General features: G+C 42.1%; 1 protein-coding gene across 1 annotated transcript in view; it reads right to left on the bottom strand.

The window, feature by feature from the left end:
* The window catches only part of N4BP1 (NEDD4 binding protein 1), a 49,384-nt gene extending 27,042 nt beyond the window's left edge, over positions 1-22,342 (bottom strand). Inside the window, exon 1 of the mRNA XM_038531101.1 lies at positions 22,145-22,342. Coding sequence (XP_038387029.1) covers positions 22,145-22,342 — 198 coding nt within the window. The remainder of the gene's footprint in view (positions 1-22,144) is intronic.
* Between the last annotated feature and the right edge of the window lie 1,818 nt (positions 22,343-24,160).

The raw sequence follows: 24,160 nt of genomic DNA, 5'->3' as shown, positions 1-24,160 counted from the left end.
TGTTGGGTGTTCAAAAAACATGTATTTGGACCTGTGGCTGATGATGTTGAGTTCTTCTGTATCTTTGCTGATTCTCTGATGATTCATTTTTTGGGAGGATGCTAAAGTTTCATAATTATGTCCATTTCCCCATCAGTTCTCCCAAGTTTTGCCTCATATATTTTGCAGCTCTGCTGTTAGGAATATACCCAGTTAAGCACTGTTACATCTTCTTGGAGAATGGACCCTCTTATCATTATTATGTAAATATTTCTCTTTGCTCTGAAGGCTTTGGTTAGACAGTAACATTGCCACTGCAGCTCTGTTCTAATTTAATGGTTGCACAGTATGTTCTATCCTCACTTTAACTTACCTGTATCACTATATTGGAAAGAACTTTCATGAAGACACCATACAGTTTGGTTATGTTTTTTAAATCCACTCTGACAATCTTTTATTGGTGTGTTTATACTATTTACTTCTAATAAAATTATTGTTTGGATTTAAGTCCACCATTTATTTATTTTCTGCTTGTTCCCTATTTTTTTAAAAAGATTTTGGGTGAGAGAGAGAGACAGGGAAGAGAGCGAGCAAGCACACACACAAGCAGTGGGGAGAGGAAGAAGCAGGCTTCCTGCTGAGCTGTGAGCCAGATGTGGCCCTCAATCCCAGGACCCTGGGATCATGACCTGAGCCGAAGGCAGATGCTTAACTGACTGAGCCACCCAGGTGCTTTGTTCCGTTTTTAATTCCTTTTTCCCTACTTGGCCTTCTTTTGCATTACATAAACATTTTTAGTATTAGGATTCATTTATTGCATTTTTACTGTATCTCTGTATAGTTTTTTAGGTGGTCATGGTATCAATTATAACATAACTGATTCACTTCAAAGTAAAAAAATCTATCATTTCAAGAAGAATGTATAAACCTTACTATCAGCACTAGTCATGTTTATATTTTTTGTGACTTATGTTTTGACATCTTAGGGGGCCTTTTACACCTGAGGAGAGACCCCTGCTCTAATTTCTAGCAGGGTGGACATGCTTGGCGCACACCTTTCATGTGCAGATTGCCTGAAAGTGGTGTGCTCCCACACCCATCTCCTTATCTAACTCACACACTAAGCCAATATTTCCCCTATCAAGCCTGGGTTAGGAATCAGACAACTAAGAGCAGTCTCTATGCCCCAAAACCCAGTAGAATTATCTAAATTAGCTAATCCTAAACTGTTTATCCTGTCTTGCACTTCCCTTTGCTTCTGCTTCTGACCAAAATCTGATGCTTAACCTGGAGCCCAGCATGGTGAAGTATGCACCCTTCTCCTAGAAGATATAAATAATCAAAAGCTTCCTTCAGTGGCATTGACTTCTCCAGGCCATCATTCAGTCACTTTCCTAACTTAAAATCCCACAGGTATAAATTTTAGAACACATGATCATCCTTTACCCTTGGTCTCTATTCTCTCTGCCCTCTCTTCTATGTTATAGCTATCTCATAGATTACATGTATATACATTTGAAATCCCATTAGATGTTATAAATTTGTTTTAAAAGATTTATTTATTCATGAGAGACATACAGAGAGAGGCAGAAACACAGGCAGAGGGAGAGAAGCAAGCTCCTTGCAGGGAGCCTGACATGGGATTCAATCCCGGATCCTGGGATCACGCCCTGAGCCGAAGGTAAACGTTCAACCATTGAGCAACCCAGGTGCCCCGCAGACGTTATAAATTTTGTTTTCAACCACTAACTCATTTTAAAGAACTCAAGAGAAGAAAGTAATCTATTACATTTATCCAGATATTTATCATTTCTGTCTGAAGAACTTTTTTCTACCAAATCTTTGGGAGCAGGCTACTGGCAATTTCACTTTAGTTTTTCTTCAAATGAGAATTCTTAACTGGCTTTATTTCACTTTCATTCTTGAAGGATAACGTCACTGGATAAGAAATTTTTGGTTAACTTTTTTTTTCTTAAACCACTTGAAAAATATGCCACTTCTCTGGTCTCTATAGTTTTTTTTTTTTTTTAAGATTTTATTTATTTATTCATGAGTGACACAGAGAGAGAGAGAGAGAGAGAGAGAGAGGGAGAGAGAGGCAGAAACACAGGCAGAGGGAGAAGCAGGCTCCATGCAGGAAGCCCGACGTGGGACTCAATCCTGGGACTCCAGGAGCATGACCTGGGCCGAAAGCAGGTGCTAAACTGCTGAGCCACCCAGGGATCCCCGGTCTCTATAGTTTCTGATGAGAAACCTGTACGTATTCTAATTGCTGTTACTCTATATGTGTTTTTCTAATAGATGCTTTCATAATTTTTGTTTTCAGTTTTCAGCATTGTGGTTATGATGTCTGGATGTTGAAGTCTGAATGAACTTCTTATATGTTATATCTTCATCACCAGGTTTTGGAAGTCTTCAGCCATTATTTCTCTGAATTTTTTTAGCATCACACTCTTGTCTCCTGTTCAGATTAGATAACTTCTACTTTCTATTTTCAAACTCACTGACTCTTCTTTCGTCTCCATCTTAAAATCAAGTCTATCCAGAGAGTTTTTTTTAATATAGGTTATTGTATTTTTTGGTGTTAACTTTTCCATTTGGTTCTTTTTCTCTGCTGAAAGTTTCTACTTTTTGAACTACTTTTAACGGTATTTGTAATGGTCTGTTGGAGTATTTTTATAATAGATGTTTTAAAATCTGTCATATGAGGGACCTGGGTGGCTCAGTTGGTTAAGTGTCCGAGTGCTGATCTCAGCTCAGGTCTCTTGATCTCTCAGGTCTGGAGTTCAAGGCCCAAATTGGGCTCCAAACTGGGTGTGGGGCTGAGCTATCTAGCTAGCTGAATGAATGAATGGCACCTAAGTTCACTCAGTCAGTTGAGTGTCCAACTCTTGATTTTGGCTCAAGTCATAATCTCAGGGTTGTGAGATTGAGCCCTGAGTTGGGCTCTGTGCTCAGCATGGAATCTGCTTGAGATTCTCTCATTCTTGCTCACTCTCCCTCTGCACATCCCTACCCCCTGCCACTTGTGGGCATGCTTTCAAATAAATAAATCTTAAATAAAATAAAAGTTTTTGTTAGATTATTCTAATATCTATGTTATGTTGGTACTGGTATCTGCTGTCCTTTCTCATGAGAATTGATATTTTCCTTGTTCTTCACATGTCAAGTAATTGTGCACTGTATCTAATTTGAATATTATGAGACTCTTAATCTTATTTAATTTACTAGTACTCTTGAATGTATAATGAATGCTGATATTTCTGTTCTAGCAGGTAATTGACCTAGTTGGATTCACACTGCAAGCTGCAGCCTGTCTTCAGAAAGCTGTGATTCTGTCAATTCAGTTTTTAAAGTCTCTGCAACATTACCTGTATCTGTCCCATATGCATGCTACCAGAGGCCAGTCTGGGACTTAGATAGTAGTTTTGCTGTTAGTTCAGTTTTCAAAAGTCTTTGTTATGGATGAAAAGTAGATCCACACATGTAGTTTAGGGATAAATCCAGGAGATCATCAATAAATTTTATGGAATCACTTTTCTGAGCTCCTCTCTCTCTCTCTCTCTGCCATATTTCTAGTGCTTTCTGGTTCCCCTACTTTACCTTGCATTACTGCATCTATGCCTGGGTCTTCCCAGAGGATACACACAGAGAAAGTAATAAGGTTGGCCCCAACCTCTTGGGACCCCAAACCACCACTCATAGAGGAAAATTCTTCTCCCTCAGAACTTTGGTTCCTGCAAGCTCCCAATGCCCCTGCCACGATTGTTTGGAAGCTGGTATGCACTGAAATGAAAAAAATGGCCACGGAGCCCAAACTAGGGGACAAAGGAGAGGAAAAAGATGGAAAACTCACCACTGGTTTGGTGGTGTTCTGAATTCTGTTTTTCTTCCCCAGTCTGCCTCCTATTTACTTTTCAGAGCCCTCATACAGCTGCTCCATGCTATCCGGGGCTTGTAACTATATTCAGTAGGAGTGACAGGGTGGAGTATGCTTGCTCTATCTTACTCAGAATTAGAACCTCCTTGCTGCCTATTTAAGTAATACTGCCTGTTTAGCATATGTAAGTGCATGGTTGAATTCACCAAATACCATTGAGACTACTGTGCAGCCGCTGGATGAGAAAAAAGGTGATCACACCTACTCAGTGGAATGTTAGCACAACTATTAGCCAACCTGGAGAGAAGGGGTTTCTTCTCCAGATAAAAGGCTTCTAAAACAAGTATCCTCTCAAGTAAGGGCTAACCCTTGAATAGATTCAAGTTGTAAAGCTCACCTATCCTACCCAGACACAAGGCCTCCAACTAGTTTTTCAGATGCTATATGAAACATAAAAAAAAGACCAACATCAGAATACAATCTCAAATATGAAAGAAAGAAACTAATAAAGTAGAACATAAAATAGAGGAAAACCAGAGGAAACCAGGTAACGAATGCAGGGTAGGAAAGAAAACTTCAACAAAATTTTAATTACTGTTTCTAACAGATATAAGATAATGAATTCATATAACAGGAATCAAGATGCTAAAAAAAGAGACAAATAATCAAAATAGGAGTACTAGTAAATTATGGATATGATGGCCAAAACAAAAGTTAAGAGAAAGATTTCAAATACATATTGGAAGAAATTTCTCCAGAGGTACCACAAAAACAAAGTGAAAAATAAGAGGGAAAAGAAACTTTAAGGATCTATCCAGTATATCCAATATCCAAACAACTGACATTAAAAAAGAAAGAGAGAGAGAGAAAGAAAGACAGACAAACCAACCCAGAATGGCAATTAATAAAGAAGTAACACAAATAATTTCCTGGAACTAAAATACACAAGACTCCATGTATGATTAGTGAAAAAATTACATCAAATCTGTTTGGGAACTAAAGCACACAGATACTATCTTGAAAGCGTCCACAGAATATCTAAGCATGATTATTTTTTCTAAAGACCCACAAGAAAAAAATCCTGGGGGCAGGATGGGAACAGGGCATATGTAAAAGGATGACATCAGAATATCAGAAATTCTCAACAGCAGATCTGGATGACTGGGAAAAAAGGATAGCAACATTTAAAATTCTAAGGGAAACTGATTTTCAATCTATAATTCTGTATCATCCATTTCTGGACAGGCTAAAAGCAGACAAAATTACTCCCACAGACTATTTTCTTGAGAAACTATTTGAAGATGAAGGCCACTAAAAATAAGAGATGAAATAATTAGTAAATTCAATCCAAGCCTGGCAAAGTCCAAAGACTACAGCCATGTGGCAAACAAGCTGAGCAATTAGCTAAGTGGAGGAGGGGAGGAGGCTCAAGGAGTGCTCTCCCAGAAAAGAAAGCTCAACAAATAGTTGATATAAAGGAATATTTGTACAAGATTAAGGATATTTTAAAATCATATTTCACAAGTAGATGAAAACAGGGCAGATAAATTACAGTAAAAATTAAAAATTGTATCAGAAGGAAAATAGAGTACTGGGCTTTACAGTAATAATGATGTAAGTCATTATATAAACCTTGCTTCTTGCTTTAGCTAAAAACAAAATCACTATATTGATGTCTTAGTCCATTCAGGCTACTAAAATAAAATAGCAGACTGGGTGGCTTAGAAACAACAGAAATTTATTTCTCACAGTTCTGGTGGCTGGAAGCTAACATGGTCGGGTGAGGGCTGTCTTTCAGGGTGCAGTCTTCTCATTTTTCCACGTGGTGGAAGAAGAAAAGGAGTTCTCCTGGGCCTCTTTTTAAGAGTATTAATGTCATTCAAGCCCTTATGACTTAATTACCTCCCAAAGGTTCCATCTCCTAATATCATCATATTTTGGGCATTGAGATTTCACCTTATGAATTCTGACAGAACACAAATATTCAGCCCACAGTAAATGGGAAAATGGGGATAGTTTTGGCCTCACCCATCTTTATTGTTTTTTTTAAAGATTTTATTTATTCATTTGAGAGAGAGAGAGAGAGAGAGAGAGAGACAGAGAGCAGGAAGGTGAGGAAGACAGATTCTGAAGCAGACTCCTCCCTGAATGCAGAGCCCAGAGAGGGGCTCAATCCACGAACACTAGATCATGACTTCAGCCAAAACCAAGAGTTGGACACCTAACCAACAGAGTTGCCGAGGTGCCCAATCTCGTCTATCTTAAAGAAAGTAGATAATGGGGCAGCCTGGGTGGCTCAGTGGCTTAGCGCCGCCTTCAGCCCAAGGCCTGCTCCTGGAGATCTGTTATGGAGTCCCATGTCGGGCTCCATGCATGGAGCCTGCTTCTCCCTCAGCCTGTGTCTCTGCCTCTCTCTCTCTGTGTGTCTCTCGTGAATAAATAAATAAAATCTTAAAAAAAAAAAAAAAAAAGGAAAGTGGATAATGCCTAAAATTTATAAGAAATAGCAGTATGTTATTTACAATTATTTAACCATCAAAACATCAGCTAAAAACAGTAAAAAGTAACTGTCTTTAGGAAGTAGAAGAGACGATTACTGTTTCTTGTAAAAATTCTCAGCACTACTTTTTTGTTTTAATCATGCGCATATATTTTGGGATACTCATTTCCTAATCCCAATAAAAATTTTAAAAAATGGATACATAACATGCTGTGATGCTATATTAGTGATAGCATTAATTTTGTTTTCCTTGATTTTTATCTTACATTTAAGATAAATGTTAGCAGTTTTGAAATAATGTGAGTGATTCATCTTTGAAACAAACATTTTCCATTACTTCTGTTACTTTTCTGGAGTGGTATAATCTGCAAGAAAAGCTATAATTAATTAGTTGTAATTTTATTTGTATTTGATTTAGGATGTTCTTAATCCTATGCAACCAAAAAAAGAGTAAGATTAAACGAGAGGCTGAGACAGGTAACTGCAAAGATTGTGATAATCTTGATTTTGATTTCTGTAAATAGACTTTATTTTTTCAAGCAGTTGGGGGTTCACAGCAAAATTGAGAAGGTAGAGATTTTAAAAAATATACATAATTTGTTTACTGATAATCCTTAAAATTCTGTATGTTTTTATCAACTTAATCAATTTTATACATTTGAGCCTACAGAAAATACATACTTTAAAACTGTAAATCTGATGTGTTATTTACAAACAATTTACTTTTCACTGCTTATGCAACCATTTCACAGCAAGTGATATTCTCAGGGATGTATCCAGATACTATTTAAATTACTATCTTTCAAAGAAAAAAATGCTCAAGTAAAGTTAGATCCTTTGAGAAGATCATAGAGGGTCTCAGGAGAGCTCCTGTGGCTCTCGGTGTGTAAGCATCAGGACTGGCAGAGAAATGCCCAATACAAGCAGAGTCATCTGACGTTATTCCCCAAATAACTAAAACTATTACTGCAAGACTAAATGCCTAGTTTTGAGGGAGAGTTGTGCTAAGAGCTTATTACAGCTTCACATGCACAAAACTGTGTACTCCCAAAAGACAGGAGTAATTATTTCTTGAGATTCAGACTCCCATTTTTTTTAAAGCTCTATGCTTTTTTTTTAAATTTATTTATGATAGTCACACACACAGAGAGAGAGAGAGAGAGAGAGAGAGAGAGGCAGAGACATAGGCAGAGGGAGAAGCAGGCTCCATGCACCAGTAGCCCGACATGGGATTTGATCCCAGGTCTCCAGGATCGCGCCCTGGGCCAAAGGCAGGCGCCAAACCGCTGCGCCACCCAGGGATCCCAAGACTCCCATTTTTTTTTTTTAAATTTTTTATTTATTTATGATAGTCAGAGAGAGAGAGAGAGAGAGAGAGGGAGGCAGAGACACAGGCGGAGGGAGAAGCAGGCTCCATGCACCGGGAGCCCGACGTGGGATTCAATCCCGAGTCTCCAGGATCACGCCCTGGGCCAAAGGCAGGCGCTAAACCGCTGCGCCACCCAGGGATCCCCCAAGACTCCCATTTTTTATTAATAATTTACTCTTGTGGATTACTAAGTAGCAGCAATTGATTTTCCATATTCAAATTCAGAAGTGAACAATAAAGTATACAAGTATACTGTACTACTACATTCTACTTTTTTTAAAGATTTTATTTATTTACTCATGAGAGACACAGAGAAAGAGAGGCAGAGACACAGGCAGAGAGAGAAGCAGGCTCCATGTAGGGAACCCGACGCGGGACTCAATCCCGAAACTCCAGGATCACGTCCTGGGCCGAAGGCAGGTGCTAAACTGCTGAGCCACCCAGAGATCCTTTTTAAAATATTTTATTTATTTATTCATGAGAGACAAGAGAGAGAAGCAGAGACATAAGGCAGAGGGAGAAGCAGGTTCCATGCAGGGAGCCTGATATGGGACTCGATTCTGGAATTCCGGGATCGTGCCCTGAGCCAAAGGTAGCTGCTCAACCACTGAGCCACCCACACGTCCCTGTACTACTACGTTCTAGATGTCTAGTCATAAATTGCACTGATAAGCATCTGTGGACCCAAATATCCATTATTTGCATTTGGCTGTATTTGGTATCTGAATATTTGAATGTTAGTCAAAAACTGTCTTCCCCATCCTGCAATGTTCATATTGTTTTACTTTACTCAGGCTTTTAAGGAAAAAGCAGATATTTTAGATCTAATATATGTAACAATTTCCCTTTCATGTAGCAAGGGACTTCCTATTATTCTACCTTCTACAAATTCAGCTCTTCTCAACTCTATCATAACATTTACAAATCCAGACAGAAGTCCCTGGCAACCTGTGCTATTCAGAACATAGCTAAACCAGAAAAGATCAAAGTGGCTACTCGAAGAGTCTCCACATTTGACCAGGGAAAGGTTTCTTGGCTCCACTGTTCACCATCCTCCATCTATTATGGGCACACACGTGCAGGGCTTTGTCAGCTTGTCTCCCAGGTCACACATAGTTTGAAGCAGCTGATTGAGAGTGTAGGAGGAACAACAAAGGGCATACCTGCAGAGCACAGAACAGCAAATGACAACTGACAGCACAGGTGCAAAAATAAATTGAAGGAAGACACAATGGTTAAAAGCCATAGCAACTCAAGATTGGCTCACGTAAGTACAGATCTAACACATAGTGGCAGCTGCCAGGAGCATAACTGTACCCTGGCACAACATAACAGAAGACACTCAAGTGAACCACAAATCACTGAGGCAAAATAAACTATGCAGGCAAGGAACTCTACATTATAGAGAGATTTCTAAAGTGTTCGGACAAGCAGTTCTCATCTCTGGCTGCACACTTCAGGATTCTAAAGATTTCTTCTGTTTAGGAGACTCTTGCATAAATGGTGTTGTAATATTATCTCTAAGAGAAAATAAAGTAGGAGTAGTAATAAAATTTTTAGACATTGACACGAGTCCTACAGAATACATATTGTTAGAAGCATCATATAAGCCTTACAAAAAACCCCACGCGCTTTAACATCAATAATCTACAAATATGTAACAGGTTCATTTTAGTCTCTATCTGGCTATCTATATTAATAATATTGCTATAGAACGACTAATAACCGTACTAGCCATTTTTCCAATGCACTTCCAACATTAGCTTTCTGTTCCATCTTTCTCTTCAATCTCATTTCTAAAACATCTACCAAGATCTTTCCTAGCAGGGGTGTCTTAACAGCTCCACAGGGAAGCACTTCCAGCTTGCTCGCTCTGAGCATACTTCTTGAAAACAGGACCAGAGGCCACACGAAGTATCTACCCTAGATGTCATCTCCATTACACCTGTAAATATCTGAAATTCTATAGCTTCCAAAACTTTCAGCTCTCCTGATCAACTTATTCTTCACTCTTACCCAAATGTCTTCAGGTCCCAAACTGCATTTTCACTCTTTTTACTCTGAGTAAAAGACATTTATTTTATCACAGTCTGAAGGCCAACATTTGTGAAGCCCTTCAACTGCCTCTCCTTTTTCATCTAAAACATTTTACCTTTCATGAGTCTGTTCTCCTTCACTCTGTTTTAAAGCCATGTTGCTTTCCCAGTTCTGATTCATCACTTCCTTCTTACTCACCTCTGCGCACCTACAAACCTGTGTGGGTTTCCCTGTTCCTACATAACACTTCCTTCAGTCTCACTGCCTATGCATGGGACTGCTCCATCTCTGTCTTCATCTCCACACTTTTTTTTTTTTTTTTAAGATTTTACTTATTCATGGGAGGCACACAGAGAGAGGCAGAGACATAGGCAGAGGGAGAAGCAGGCTCCTCACAGGGAGCCCGATGTGGGACTTGATCCCAGAATCCTGGAATCTGAGCCGAAGGCAGGCGCTCAACGGTTGAGCTACCCAGGCGTCCCATCCACACTTAAGTAGCCTAAACTCCATTTCACTGCTAACCCCTTGAATCTGGATTTGGCCCCCATTCAAACTGAAACCACTTTCTTAAAATGCCAACTGTGACAACTACTGCAAAGCTCAAACGCCCCTTCTCTGTGCTCTCCTAGTCAGGCTCTCTGTAGCAAGATACCATTGTCCAACTTCTCTTTGACAAGTTATTTCCTCTCCATAATTCAGGATACCGCTGTCTAGTTATTTTCCTGACTACTTCCTGAAATCCTCGGTTGCCACTTCCTACTGCACCTTAAATGTATGCCTTCCCCCTCCCTCAGTCCTCTCCCTCAATTATACTCTCACAGACTCTTCAGATTCCAGCCATAACTTTTACTTCTATGGTACCACTCCAAATCTCCATCCCTAGTCCTTAATACTGTTAGGCTGCAGACTATCCATCCCCTGGACACTTCTACTGGACTAACCCCACAGTTGCCTCAAATTTAATGATCTGAATTAGAGCTCAGTTTCCCACTCGTCTTTGGTCCAAGTCCCCTTGAAAATGAAACACAGTTGCCTGGATTTGAAGTTTTCTTTCCTTCTCATGCCATTTTTCATAAAGCTTGTCTCATGGGAATATTACTGCAACCAACTCTAAACGCTTCTGTTGCCTGTCTTGTCATACTCCACCCCTAATAACATTATCAGTGACATGTGAGAGCACACCTGTCTCACTTCCTTACTCAAAAACTTTCTAGGGCAGCCCGGGTGGCTCAGTGGTTTATCGCCGCCTTCGGCCCAGGACATGATCCAGAAGACCTGGGATCAAGTCCCACGTTGGGCTCCCTGCATGGAGCCTGCTTCTCCCTCTGCCTGTGTCTTTGCCTCTCTCTCTCTCTCTGTGTCTCTCATGAATAAATAAATAAAATCTTAAAAAAAAAAAAAAACTTTCTAAGGGTCCTCACTGCGTTAAGATTAATGTTCAAGACCCTCAGAATCATATTCAAAGTCCTCTGTGGTTTGGATTTTAGTCCATTTTCTTACTTCTGTAGCCTAATTTAACCTTTCCTTCCTTAAATTCATCCAAAAACACCTTCCAAGAGCAAGTTGAGGGAGATGTTAATGTTTTCTACACACAATTATCATACTATATGAACTACAGCATTTACATAACTCAACTGGACAGTGCAGGGACTGGCCTTGGTTATTAAACACAGTGGTTCTCAGGCAGCCCAGGTGGCGCAGCAGTTTAGTGCTCCCTGCAGCCTGGGGTGTGATCCTGGAGACCCGGGATCGAGCCCTGCATCAGGCTTCCTGCATGGGGCCTGCTTCTCCCTCTGCCTGTCTCTCTGCCTCTCTCTCGCTCTCTCTGAATGAATAAATAAATAAATCTTAAAAAAAATAAACACAGTGGTTCTCAATCAGGGATGATTTTGCTCTTCACGGGGCACTGGAAATCTCAGGAGACATTTCTGGTTGTCACAACTGATGGGGTACTCCTGGCATCTCGGGGGAAGGGGTCAGGGATGGTACTAAACATCCTACAATGCACAATACAACCCCCACAACAAAATATTCTGACTAAAAAGTCAACAGTGCCACTGTTGAGAAACCCTGAACTAATCAATAAATGTTGAACAAATATGCGTTCAAGCAGAAATTAGGAAGTTTGAGAACACAGGTTGACATCCAGCCTAGTATCAATGATGTGGGTAACACTGTAAAAGAGAAAGTGGCCAAAATGACCAAAAAGGGGTAGAGGGTTCCATTTTAATAGCTTGCATAACTTTAAGTTTTAAATACTCCTAAATGAGGCAAAAAGGATGGCCTTTCAAGCATAATGGAGCACTCCCTTTGGCCCACCCACAGAGTGTTTAATTCTCTGGGAAATTTACCTTTGTCTGACACACGATTCATTACTCATTAGGGCCTGAACTGGGATGCTACATATCAAAATGTAGATTTTTTTGTCCAGCAGAGATGCCAATATCTCCACCTTACAGACAAAATATTATGATTATACTACTCTGAAAGATATAAACCAATCTGCATCTAATCAAGCAATTTTACTCCACCATTCTTCTTCTTCTTCTTCTTTTTTTTTTTTTTTTTTTTTTTTTAGTGTAGATAAATACTCAGATCCTCAAACACTCTCTGAACCAGTTTTACATTCCTGCTGGTTCCCTCAGTCATGAGTTACTAGTCTGAAAGTCACATTTATAGTTTTGGGATTTTTTTTTTTTTTAGATTTTATTTATTTATTCATGAAGAGACACAGAGAGGCAGAGACACAGGCATAGGGAGAAGCAGGCTTCCCATGTGGGACTTGATCACAGAATGCCAGGATCACAACCAGAGCCAAAGGCAGACACTCAACCACTGAGACACCTAGATGCCCCTATAGTAGTAGTAGTTGTTGTTTTTTAATTTACACTTCGGCAGTTTATATGACTCAAGTCTATCTAAGTGGACTCACCGCTTGTAGCTATTAAACTGAGTGGCCTAAGAAGAGGACTGCATGGTTGTGTAAGCCCAATCATGCCTCGTTTTAGGTCCCAGGGTGAATCCCGAGCAGGAAGAGAATTTTACTGGTGCTATTTCCTTGTTATTATTCTTCTGATTTTGTTTTTGTTTTACAGTTCTTGGCCACATGTCCCTTTCTACACCTCCATCACTGATTACATACTACCAGGTCAGTCAGTCTCAACTACACCCTTGGTATACACTGTACTTAGTCTGCAGGAATCTGATTTTACAACCTGACCAAGTGGTGATCTGTCAGTGGATAATGGATCTATTTTCTGCTGGATGAGATACTACAAGAAAATCTGGTTTTAGTCTTTTCTGTCTTTCTGTTTGTGTAAGAACATGTCTCACCACCACTGAAAGAACAGTCTTTTTGAATTCCAGACCAGTTTTGTGTTTTTGGATTACTTTTGACCTATGGCTAAGATTGTGGAAGCAGAACTGAATACATACATATCTGTATCTATAAAACAAGAAAAGCCTTGATTCCTCATGGTTTAAGTATGAAATGTATTTCTACCTCCAAAGGTAGTAAAAAATTAAAAAGTTTCTTGAAGAACCTCTGTTCTTTTTTTTTTTTTTTTTTTTTTTAATTTATTTTATTTATTTATGATAGGCACACAGTGAGAGAGAGAGGCAGAGACATAGGCAGAGGGAGAAGCAGGCTCCATGCACCGGGAGCCCGACGTGGGATTCGATCCCGGGTCTCCAGGATCACGCCCTGGGCCAAAGGCAGGCGCTAAACCGCTGCGCCACCCAGGGATCCCGAAGAACCTCTGTTCTAATTGGCTTACAGAGAATAAGAAGCTTTTACATAAATCTAAATCTATATTTCTAGAATTCCTAGAAAGTAAGGAAACTAAACATCTAATACTTATATGTTATTAGCCTTTTATTTTTTAATTTTTTAAAAAGATTTTATTTATTCATGAGAGACACTGAGAGAGAGAGAGACAGGGAGAGAGAGAGAGAGAGAGAGAGAGAGAGAGAGAAAGAGAGGCAGAGACAGAGGCAGAAGGAGAAGCAGGCCCCATGCAGGGAGCCCCACGTGGGACTCGATCCCCGGACTCCAGGATCATGCCCCGGGCTGAAGGCAGTGCTAAACCGCTGAGCCACCGGGGCTGCCCATATATGTTAGCCTTTTAACGACCAAAAGAAAAAAACCTCACAAACTTATAGAAACTGCTACTTCAAAAGAATTTTTAAGAATCCTAATTCATGCACTAAAAATAATCCGTAAGCCAGTATGATTTGATAATTTTCATGCTAATTTAAAAAGATATCCTTTTCCTGATTTCATCAGTGTAGAAAACAATGCGCACACACACACACACACACACACACACACATATATATATATTTTTCCCCTATGAAGAGATACACTGAACTTTGCTGGCTTGCTCTTCAGAGAGGCTAGTACTACTCATGATTACTCACATTTATGATAATGAAAAATATAAGCTTATATATTCAACCAAATTGAATTATAACACTGACAACTTCTATAATATCAAAAGTTATATGCCATTCAGTCGTCAGCATAAGAGTAATTTCCAATATCCTTAGTTAACTTTAAGACCTTGATTGGACTAATAATAAATGGTTAACTAAAGGATACTCTTTATATACATCATTAATTTCCACATGAGTCAGACACCAAATGCAGTTTAAACACATACACATACAGGCTTTCTAATATTACCACAATGTCATTATAGCACACAACAAAATGAACAGTGATTCCTTAGTATTGTTAATACTCAAGTCTATGTTTGATGTCCTTTTCCAGTTGTTCTGTTCTAAACATTCTTATTTTTTTCACCATAATTACACAATTTTTTGCCTTCTCTGGTATTTCACCTATACAGAATCATATGATGATATATGCTCTAAGGTAAATCTTCTTTCAGTCAGCATTTTTTTGAGATTCATGTATCAGTGCATAAATCAGTCCTGTGTTCTCTTCTACTCTCGTGCAGTATACCACTCTGAAAGTTTAGGTTAACCCCTAAACTTTTTTGGGGGTTTCCCAAAGGTCCCCAGCAGTCAGTCACAAAGATTTATTGTTTACCTTCTAACAAGAATGCTAAAACTAGTTCACTTCTTTGGGAGTACTCCGTACTTCTTTAGTGGAACCCCATTAAGTTGTGTCAAATCAAAAGGGAAGTCTGGTTTCTTTTACTTTTTCGTGGCAATGTAGTTATTTGTATACAGATCAGTGACAATCTGTCCTTTTACTAGGATAAAATTATACGAATTCAAGGTGCAACCCAGGCCATAACTAAAACGTCATATTTAAGAATCCTGTTGAATCAGCAGGTATGGTAACATCACTATTACAAAACAAGGGCTGTAGTTCATGTATAGAACCAATGCTTAGGAAACTGCTCTCGTACCTGTTCTGTGGCATACAGGGTCCCAGCCTTAAATATAGTATAAAGAAAGTCACTTTCTGATAGGCCAGAAATTTTAGCATTTTGGGAACCTTGACGACAGAAAAAAATCATGCAAATGTATAGACACCATAGGTGAAAAATGTAGAAATGGCTTTCTTGATTTTTTTGGAGGCTTCCTGCTTTAGAATAAAAGAGCCATAAAAGGCAATTAAAAACAAAAACCACCTTCTATTAAAAATTCAACTGCAATTCCTTATGAAATTTCCACAGAGAATAATTCTCCAAGTTTACTAATTGCTAATATCTCCCCCATATTCCAAATACAATGAAGCTAGTCTGTGTGCATGTGTCTGTGTGATCAAGAGTAATCCTTGGAAGTTATTTATGATTACAAGTGATACAATTAACAAAAATTACAGAAACCCAGGAAATGAAGTAAAAGAACGGCTGCATGTTCTTTCAATGTCATATCAGAGAATTTTCTAGGAGGTCCAACCAAGGATTGTTTCATACCTAGGGCTGCACTGTACCTGATAGAATTGCTGGACAAAATAGCACACATGTGCTATAACTGCACTGTTCACACTGGTAGACACTAGTCCCATGTGGCCATCAAGCACCTGAAGTGCAACTGAGAAAGTAAATACTAAATTTCAATGAACTTTGATTTAAATAGCCACATGTGGTAGTGGCTACATACTGGACGGTGCAAATCCAGTCTCTGGACTACTTCTGTACAGTTCCCAGGGTAAGCATTGCTTTTGCCTTCAAAAAAGGTTGTAAAAAAACAAAAAGAAGAGACAGACACCCTGTATAGTCCATGAAGTCTAAAATATTTATTATGTGGCTCTTTACTCATCAACTAATGTAAATTACTAATTCTCTCAGCACTAAGACTGAACAAAAACCCTTCACCAAGTTGGAAGGAACCTTTTAAAACACATAATAATTCAGTTTCCTTAAACAAAGAAGTTTCCCATGTTGTTTCCATTTGACATAACTTATTTTTTAAAAAACAGTTCTTGGGGCACCTGGGTGGCTCAGTGGTTGAATGTCTGTCTTTGGCTCAGGTCGTGACCCCAGGGTCCTGGGATTGAGTCCTGCACTGGGCTCCCTGCAGGGAGCCTGCTTCTCCCTCTGCCTATGTCTCTCATGAATAAAATCTTAAGGGAAGAGGAAACAACAGTCATGAGCAATCACTTTGACCCCAGTATAACCATTGTGAGTATCCCTTATTTCAACATTCTGGTATAACCCCAAAATATTAACCATAAAAAGAAACTGAACAAACCACCATTTCTTAAGAAGATGATTTTCACAACCATAGTGAGTTAAAATAAAAATCATTCTAGGAAATGCAAAGAGGCCACCGACCTCCTTTCTGGTAAAATCAAAACAAAAACTCCAGGTCACCACCCAGCATTACATCTACAAATTATTTCCTCCACGAACAAATCTACTGTTCAAGAATTTATTCATGAAACCAGGTACCAAGCTCTCCTAACAGAAAAGAAAATGAAACAATACAGTGTCCATTTTAACCCTCTGATGTCAATGCAGTAATGGGACACTTCTACTCAATTCTTTAAAAAAAAAAAAAAATCTGCATCTTTCTCCTCTCTTACTCTACAAATAAGTAAGTAAAAACTCCAAGGACAATAACCAACTCCTCAGATGACCCTCCTCTCTTTTTCTCTTCGTCACAGATTAAAATGGATAGATGTTTAGTCTACCTTGGCAGAGTTTCTTGCGTGTACTATAATTTCAATGTTTAAGATTTATCAGTCCTCCAAATTTTATTCTAAGTCCTCCAGACTGGTGTTCTGGCTATGGCTCATGGTGGCAACTCACTGTTATGAGGTAATGCTTGAAACACCACCAAGTGATAGACATTGTGGTTAGCAAATTTAACACCCTAAAAGTTCATGGAAAAACTCTACAAGTAGCCATGCCATTTGTTTTCCATTACTCCCTTTTGTTTGTTAACCTTCAGGGCAGGCTCCTATATCAACCAACTAAACTAATGTTAGCACCCAAATCACTGCTATGGACCTTGTTAACCTAGGCACTATATTATCTCCAGATGCCTCACACTTCCATCCTCTTTACCTTCTCTAAGTTGAAGGGAATACTTCCACTTCATACCCAGACCACTGAGGCACCAATCCTTCGTTCTCAGAATTCCTCCATTTCAAAGATTCTGATCTCTGAAACTCCTCCCCAACTACAACTTCTGTGATTCTCCAACACTCACTGAACTTGCCCTATCTGCAGGATTCCATGAATCTCAGAGGGGACAGGATCTAAGGTCTTATTCCTTCCCTGTTTTTACAGTTCATTATGCCCCTTTCTGCCTTCTCCTCTCTAGTCTGAACCTCTCTGGCTATCAATTCACTAAAAGTAGAAGTTAAGTCTATATATTTTTGATTGTTCTAGCCCAAATAACGCCGACCATTCAGAAACATTTCCTGAGCCTCATTCTACCTTGTCCAATCACACCTTATATTCCTTTAGTCTTTGGGGTGTTAGCTTCACCAACATCCAGAGTGGGGGAAATTATCACCTACTGGAGAATTTCTGGGTCAAGTGGTATTTTAAATTCAGGCCATCTAACTTTCCCTGGCCTTACTTCAGTTCCAATGCACCTCTTTTTCTTTGTTCTTTTCCAATGCACTTCCAAAAGTTCCGTGGCATCTAGCCTACCATGCTCCACTGTCTTCAGGCTTTCACCCCCCCCTCCCAGTTATGAACTGATACCCTACTTTATTGAGACAGTACTATAGGCCATTGAGGTGTTCAACTGCCCTCTATGCCAAATGGCAGAGGGGGAGCATATCTTCACTCATTCTGTCTAAAGAAGAGGTCCTAAAAAGCTGAACCTGGTCCTCTGACATGTTTGGTTTAGCAAACATGGTTGCTTTTTGTGTTTAGAATATTTACTTTTAAAAGAGTAATTTTTTTTTTTGGTTAAAAAATATATTAATGTGGATTTTGAGATATAATTCACAGCATGCATGATTTTTAAAACACAAATTAGTTGCCTCTTCCAAAACAAAATAGATTTCACATCAAATCCAAGCCCCTGGCTTTTCTTGGATGAGACATCATTGGGCCCATCCTATGTAACTGGCTAATACTAAGCATTGGCAGTTAGTTACCGTCCCCCAAGGGGCATGAGCACCTTCTTCACCAGTTCCTCCCTACCAACCAGCGGGTTCCATATGGGGTCTCCCCACAGGGAGCATGGAATTTGTGGTTCCTATAGTTAAAGGAAGAATCTGAACTTCTCATTCCCAGGGCTGAGATCTCTTCAGCCTCATCCCTCTCTACCACCACTGTCTAACTCCAAGGATCCTACCCAGGCACTGCATCTTTGATCTGTGAGTGAAGCAACATCTAGTTAGTACCTTCACTTCCTCTCTGAAATTCAGTCCTCAACCTCCTATGATTCTGTAACTTTGGCCACCACGGACTTCAACCTCCTCCTGCTGGGTTCCAATACTCTCTACCGGGTTCCCTCTCTTTGAGACATCTCCTCCCAGCCCTTGTGGTAATGCCACATTGCTATAAAAGTCACTAAACACCCCCAATTTCTGTCCTCATATCAACACAAACCAGCAATGGACCACACTGAGAAAAGAAGCCTAGAGTATAAACACTGACTATGGAGATAGTTCTTAGAAATGTAAATCTAATGGCATCACTCATGTTGTCACAACCCTTCCATGACTCCCTCCTACCTGCCTGCTTGGTAAAATCCATGTTTTTCTGCAGGCCCCAAGTGCTTTGTGACTTGGCCCCTTTCTGTCTCTGACTGTTTCTTCCTATCTACTCCTACACTTGTGAAGTCAGTGATAAACTGGCACTATTTCACATCCCTGTAATTTTACACATGTTCTTCCCCCTGGAAAACTCTTGTTCCATTCTTTAACACCCCATTAAGAAGAGCAATCCTTCCTCTCCTGTATTACTGTAACACCTTGTACATATTTCAATGGGTAACATGTATCATACTGTACTATTTGTTTCCAAGTCTGTCTCCCCTACTAAGCTATGGATTACCTGAAGTCCAGAGGCAACTGTCAGTGCACTTCCTGACACATAAATTTTCTTTAAATGTTGGCCACCTGGCTCTGCCAACAGGTCGAAACAATATATCTACCATCCTCCCTGACACCAAGGCTTAAAGCCTTTCCCTCAATCCCTACATCCACTCAGCCACCAGATCTCAGTGAAAACTGTCACCCCCCCCCATGTCCAGCTTGGAACATGTCTTTTCCACAGCTGGGTCTTCCTGCCTCCAAGTAAAGGGAAGGCAAGTCCTTCTTCTCTCAAAATTCCTCACTGACTCCTTAATGAATAAGGCCCAAAGGCTTAACCTGGCATTTGGGTCCACTGAGGCTCCGACACTTCTACCAAGATGCTGTGTTTTGGACCTCAAGCTTTTGCTCACAACTACCTCCTGGGAATCTTACAGGCTCTTCAAAGCTCAGCCCAAGTGCTGCTTCCCCCAACACATTTCCTCTTTGACGTAGGGTCCACATTTACAGAATGTGTGCCTTTTTAAAACCTCCCAGGACATTATCATTTTCTTTACCTTTCTCTCTAGCCAATGGAGCCCTAACTAACTAAACCCCCACATTCTCTTCTACTCTAACATTAGCTAAATGCAGTGATTTAACATTTTAAAAGCAGGAAACAAAGTAAACCACCTGCAAGGACCCAGAAAAGTTGCTGGCATCTTATCTGAGCCTACTAGCTAGCTACCTAAAAAAATTCTTACTTACTCTAAATCTTCCTTCCCCCAAACCTTCTCCTCCTCCACAACTTAAAATATTGTAGATGTTGAAGTTTGCTTTCCTGTTCTTAATTTCTAAGTTAATGGTTTTCTCTTCCTCAAAAGAATGTAAAACAAACTCCAAAGCCAATTAAAACTACGGTATTCAGTGCTTACCCATGAATCTCAAGGGAAAAGAAAAAGGATTTCTTACAAATGGGAGGACTGGATGATGAGTAACACACATCACAAAGATATCCGAGACACTGTATATCACCAGGGCAAGTGACACCTACTACCAAGATACTGTAAGGCACACCTTTTCCAAATAGTTTACACTCAACTACGTGGCAGGACAAGCAGGAGAAAAGGAGTTGGGAGGGTCTGGCAGAGCGTGCCAAGTTTTTCTGTAGAGCACTTTCCACACTTGGGAGGAGTCTTGAGTAAAGCTGAACTGGGAGCAGGTGAAGCACACAGTAAAAGCAGTGACTAGTCAGTCGGTAGAGGTTTAAGCTTGAGAGCTGCTACCACACAGAACTGGTAAAATAAGGTGGGACTAGATTAGGTTAATGTTCTGTAAATCTCCAGAGGAGGAGTTTAGAGTGAATGAGACAGGCAACAGGAGGTCCTAGTAGGTCCCAAGGCAGGAAAAAGATTTTCTGTGGGAGGATCAGTTTAATGCAAGTTATACCAGAGGGAGGGAGAACGGGAGGGAGGAAGGAATGGAGTGAGGGCAGTGAACTAAGGGAGGGGCACATACCAAGGATGAAGGTCTCAATTGCAGCAGAGGCAACGAAAAAGAGAAGAATGAGCGAATGAGTGCATCTAAGAGATTTTCAGAAATATTAACAGAGCTTAGTCACGGGCCAACCTTTTAGCTCTGGGGAAGAAAGTCAGTCGCTGGGGAAAAAAGAATGAGGGGCCTGGGAAGAAGTTAAAAATTAAGTTAGGGGGTGCCTGGCTGGCTCAGTCCACAAGCATGTGACTCCTGATCTGAGAGTCATGAGTTCAAGCCCCACGCTGGATGCATAGGGCTACTTTAGAAAATTAAAACACTTTACAAAAATGAAAAGTCGGGGAACAAATTAAGCACAGGAAAGCAAATGTGATTCAACATCTACAATGTTTTGAGTTACGCTGCGGAGAAGAATCACAGGTAACTGCCCTATCTCTTCCAAAGATACTAAAACAAGCACCCAGGCTCTTTTTTTTCTTTTTTTTTAAGTCTAAGATACTCAGGAATCACAGAACATCCAATTCTCCAAGGACACTGTTGAAATTTCTGAAGTAGGATGCCACAAAAAGGACCATTTTCTTCCCAGCCAGAGGGTTCATCATTTGGGAAGACAGGTATCAAGAACAAGGGCCCTAAGTCTGAGTCTTGGCTCCCCCACGGACTAGACAGGAAAACCTGGAGAAACCTGGAAGGGAGGAGAAGGGGGGGGGAGGAGAGAGATGCTTTGTTACTGTGTCTTGGTTCGGGGAAGAAGGGGAGTAGTTGAAGGTGTTGCGTAGGTTTAAGGCTGAAATGCTGATTTTGAGAGGTGAGTCACCACTTGCAGAGTTTCAGTTTCCCCAGCTGTTTAATTTAGAGAGAGGAAAAATAATAAAAATGCACCGCCCCGGATTTTTTTTTTTTAAGACCTGCGTTAGATAACCCTCGTGTAGGGTTTAGCATAACGCCTGACGCTCTGTGACCAACAACATCAACACAAAGAATAACGCTCTTTTTCCAACACTGTTGTTAAACATCCCCATCTCTTCTGGATGATGGTACGCTGTGCATTTCACTACTAGGATGGATGGTCGGCCTTTTTTTTTTTTTTTTTTTTTTTGTCGGATTGTCAAAGGGGCCCGAAATCCCAGAAGGGCTCAGAAGCCCCGTGGGTCCCGGAGGCCCGGGGAGAGAAAGGGGGCCGAGGCGGCTGCAGGCCGCGAGCGCGCAGGCCCTGCGCAACACCCCGCGGGCCGGCCCCGGGCTCTGCGCTCCGCGCTCCGCGCTCAACAGCACCCACCGCGGTCGCCGCGACGCCCTCCGACCGACGCGCTTGCGTCAGCGCCGCTTCGCAAACGGGGAAACTGAGGCGCCCGGGGGCTGAGCCGCCAGCCCAAGGTCGCACGGCTCGAGGGCGGGCACGCAGGTCGGCGGGCTCCGGAGATGCGCTCGCAGCCGCGGCGCCTCGCTGCGTCCCCGCACGGAGGGCAGGCGGGCGGCGGGACTCACCTTGGCGCTGTGCACCGCCTCCTGCGCCCCGCGGAGCTGCAGCCAGATGCGCGCGGGCAGCGGCTCCTCGGCCCCGAGCGCGCCGAGCACCGCCAGGCTCACGCCGAACAGGCCCTCGATGCGGCCGCGGCTCCGCTCCAGCAGCGCCGCCTTCTCCGCGGGCGCGGTGAACTCGTCCAGCACCGCCCGGGCCGCCATGGCGGGCGCGGCCTCCCGCGGCGGCGCCGGGGGCCGGCGGCGGCGACGCCCCCTCAGCGTGCCGCCGCTGCACCCGAGCCCGTCCGGCGGCGTCGGCCCTCGCGGCCGCCTAGCCTCGCCCCCGCCCGCGCCCGCGCCCGCGCCCCGCCGCCCGCCCGCAGGCCCAGCTACACCATCCCGGCTCGGCCGCCGCGGCTTGGCAACTGCGGGCGGAGAACCCCTCCGCCCCTTCGCCGCCGCCGCCGCCGCCGCCGCCGCCGCCGCCGCGGGCCGGGCCCCGCCGCCGCGCATGCGCCCAGCCCGCCGCCGTCATTGATGCTCGCCGCCCCCCAGGGAAAGGCGGAGGGCGGGGGCGACGGAACTCGACGTCACGCGCAGTGGCCATGTTGGTTGAGGGCAAGGCGACGGCTCCGGAGAGGGGCCTGGGCGGCCTTCTTGGGTGAGGGCACAACCCTTTTGGGTGACTTGATGGATGGTGAATCTGTGGTTTTACAGATGGGGGATTTGAGGCTATGACCCAGTTGACGGGACTGACCCAGGGTCACAAGGGATTTGGGTTTGTCTTCAGACATCTTGAAGCCCAAACTAGCGCTCTAGCAATTGAGCTTTCCCGCTTCTCAGTAATTGATAGGCAGATGGTACCCCTCCTTCCCACCCTCCCTCTGCCCGCCCGCCTGCCTGCCTGCCTTCTTCCTTCTCCTTCCTTCCTTCCTTCCTTCCTTCCTTCCTTCCTTCCTCCTTCCTTCCTCCTTCCTCCTTCCTTCCTTCCTTCCTTCCTTCCTTCAACAGGAAAGAGGCAGGAAGTAATGCAGGAGGAGGGAGGACTTTTGCGGAATTAGGAATAAGGAGGAAGTATGGAGGTCAATCCTTCTTCCTGAGGAGAAGTTGGCATCATCCAGGGTCCTTACGTAATTACTACTCCTTCCTTCCTTCCTTACGCTCCTTCCGTATTCTTCCTCTGCCTCATTAAGTTGACTGCCTTACCTTCACTTCTCCTTCCTCCTTCCTTCCTTCCTTCTTCCTCCTTCCTTCCTTCCTTCTTCTTTCCTCCTTCCTTCCTTCCTTCTCTTCCTGCCACCCTTTCTGCATCCCTTCCAGCTTCTCAGATGATCTTCCTTCCTTACTCCCCCTCTTCCTCCCTTCCCCCTCCCTCCTTCCTTCCTCCCTCCCTACTTTCCCCTCCCTCCTTCCCTTCATTCCTTCCACCCTTTCTCCTGACCTTCCAGCTTCTCAGTAATTGATAGGTAGATGACCTTCCTTCCTTCCTCCCTCCCTCCCTCCCTCTCTCCATCCCTCTCACCCTCCCTTTCTTTCTCTCTCCCTACCCATCTTCTTCCTTTCTGTTCTGTTCCTTCTTTTTCTTTCTTGTTGTTCTTTGAATAAAAATGGTAACAAGAGGAGAAGAAAATGGGAATAATAAGTATGGGGAATTGAGGAGGAAAGAAATGATTAAAAAAAATCAGGAGAGTGATTTCTTCTGGGAGGGAAGGATGGGTATGTGTTATAATAGAGGTGCAAAAAGTGGGAGATTAGGGGCGCATCCCTTTTACTGTGGGGCTTTAATAAATACACCCCAAGCCCTCCCCAGCTCTGTTTTCTCATCTATAAATCCATGGGGTGTTCTCAGTTATCTTTAAAGGCTTTTCCAGATCTTACATTCTCTGAGTCCATAAAAAGAGATTTTAGAAGATAAAATGTTGGTTTCCTTTCTCTGGGCTAAACGTTGTGGATGTAGCAGGTAGATAAGGATCATGAGAATATTACTTAACTTCTCTGTGTCTTAATTCCTCATCTGTGAAATGTGGGCAAAAATAGTAC

The sequence above is a fragment of the Canis lupus genome, chromosome 2 (assembly GCF_011100685.1).
Source record: "Canis lupus familiaris isolate Mischka breed German Shepherd chromosome 2, alternate assembly UU_Cfam_GSD_1.0, whole genome shotgun sequence".
NCBI lineage: Eukaryota > Metazoa > Chordata > Mammalia > Carnivora > Canidae > Canis > Canis lupus.
Note: the sequence above shows the minus strand (reverse complement) of the source record. Positions and strands in the feature narration are given on the sequence as shown.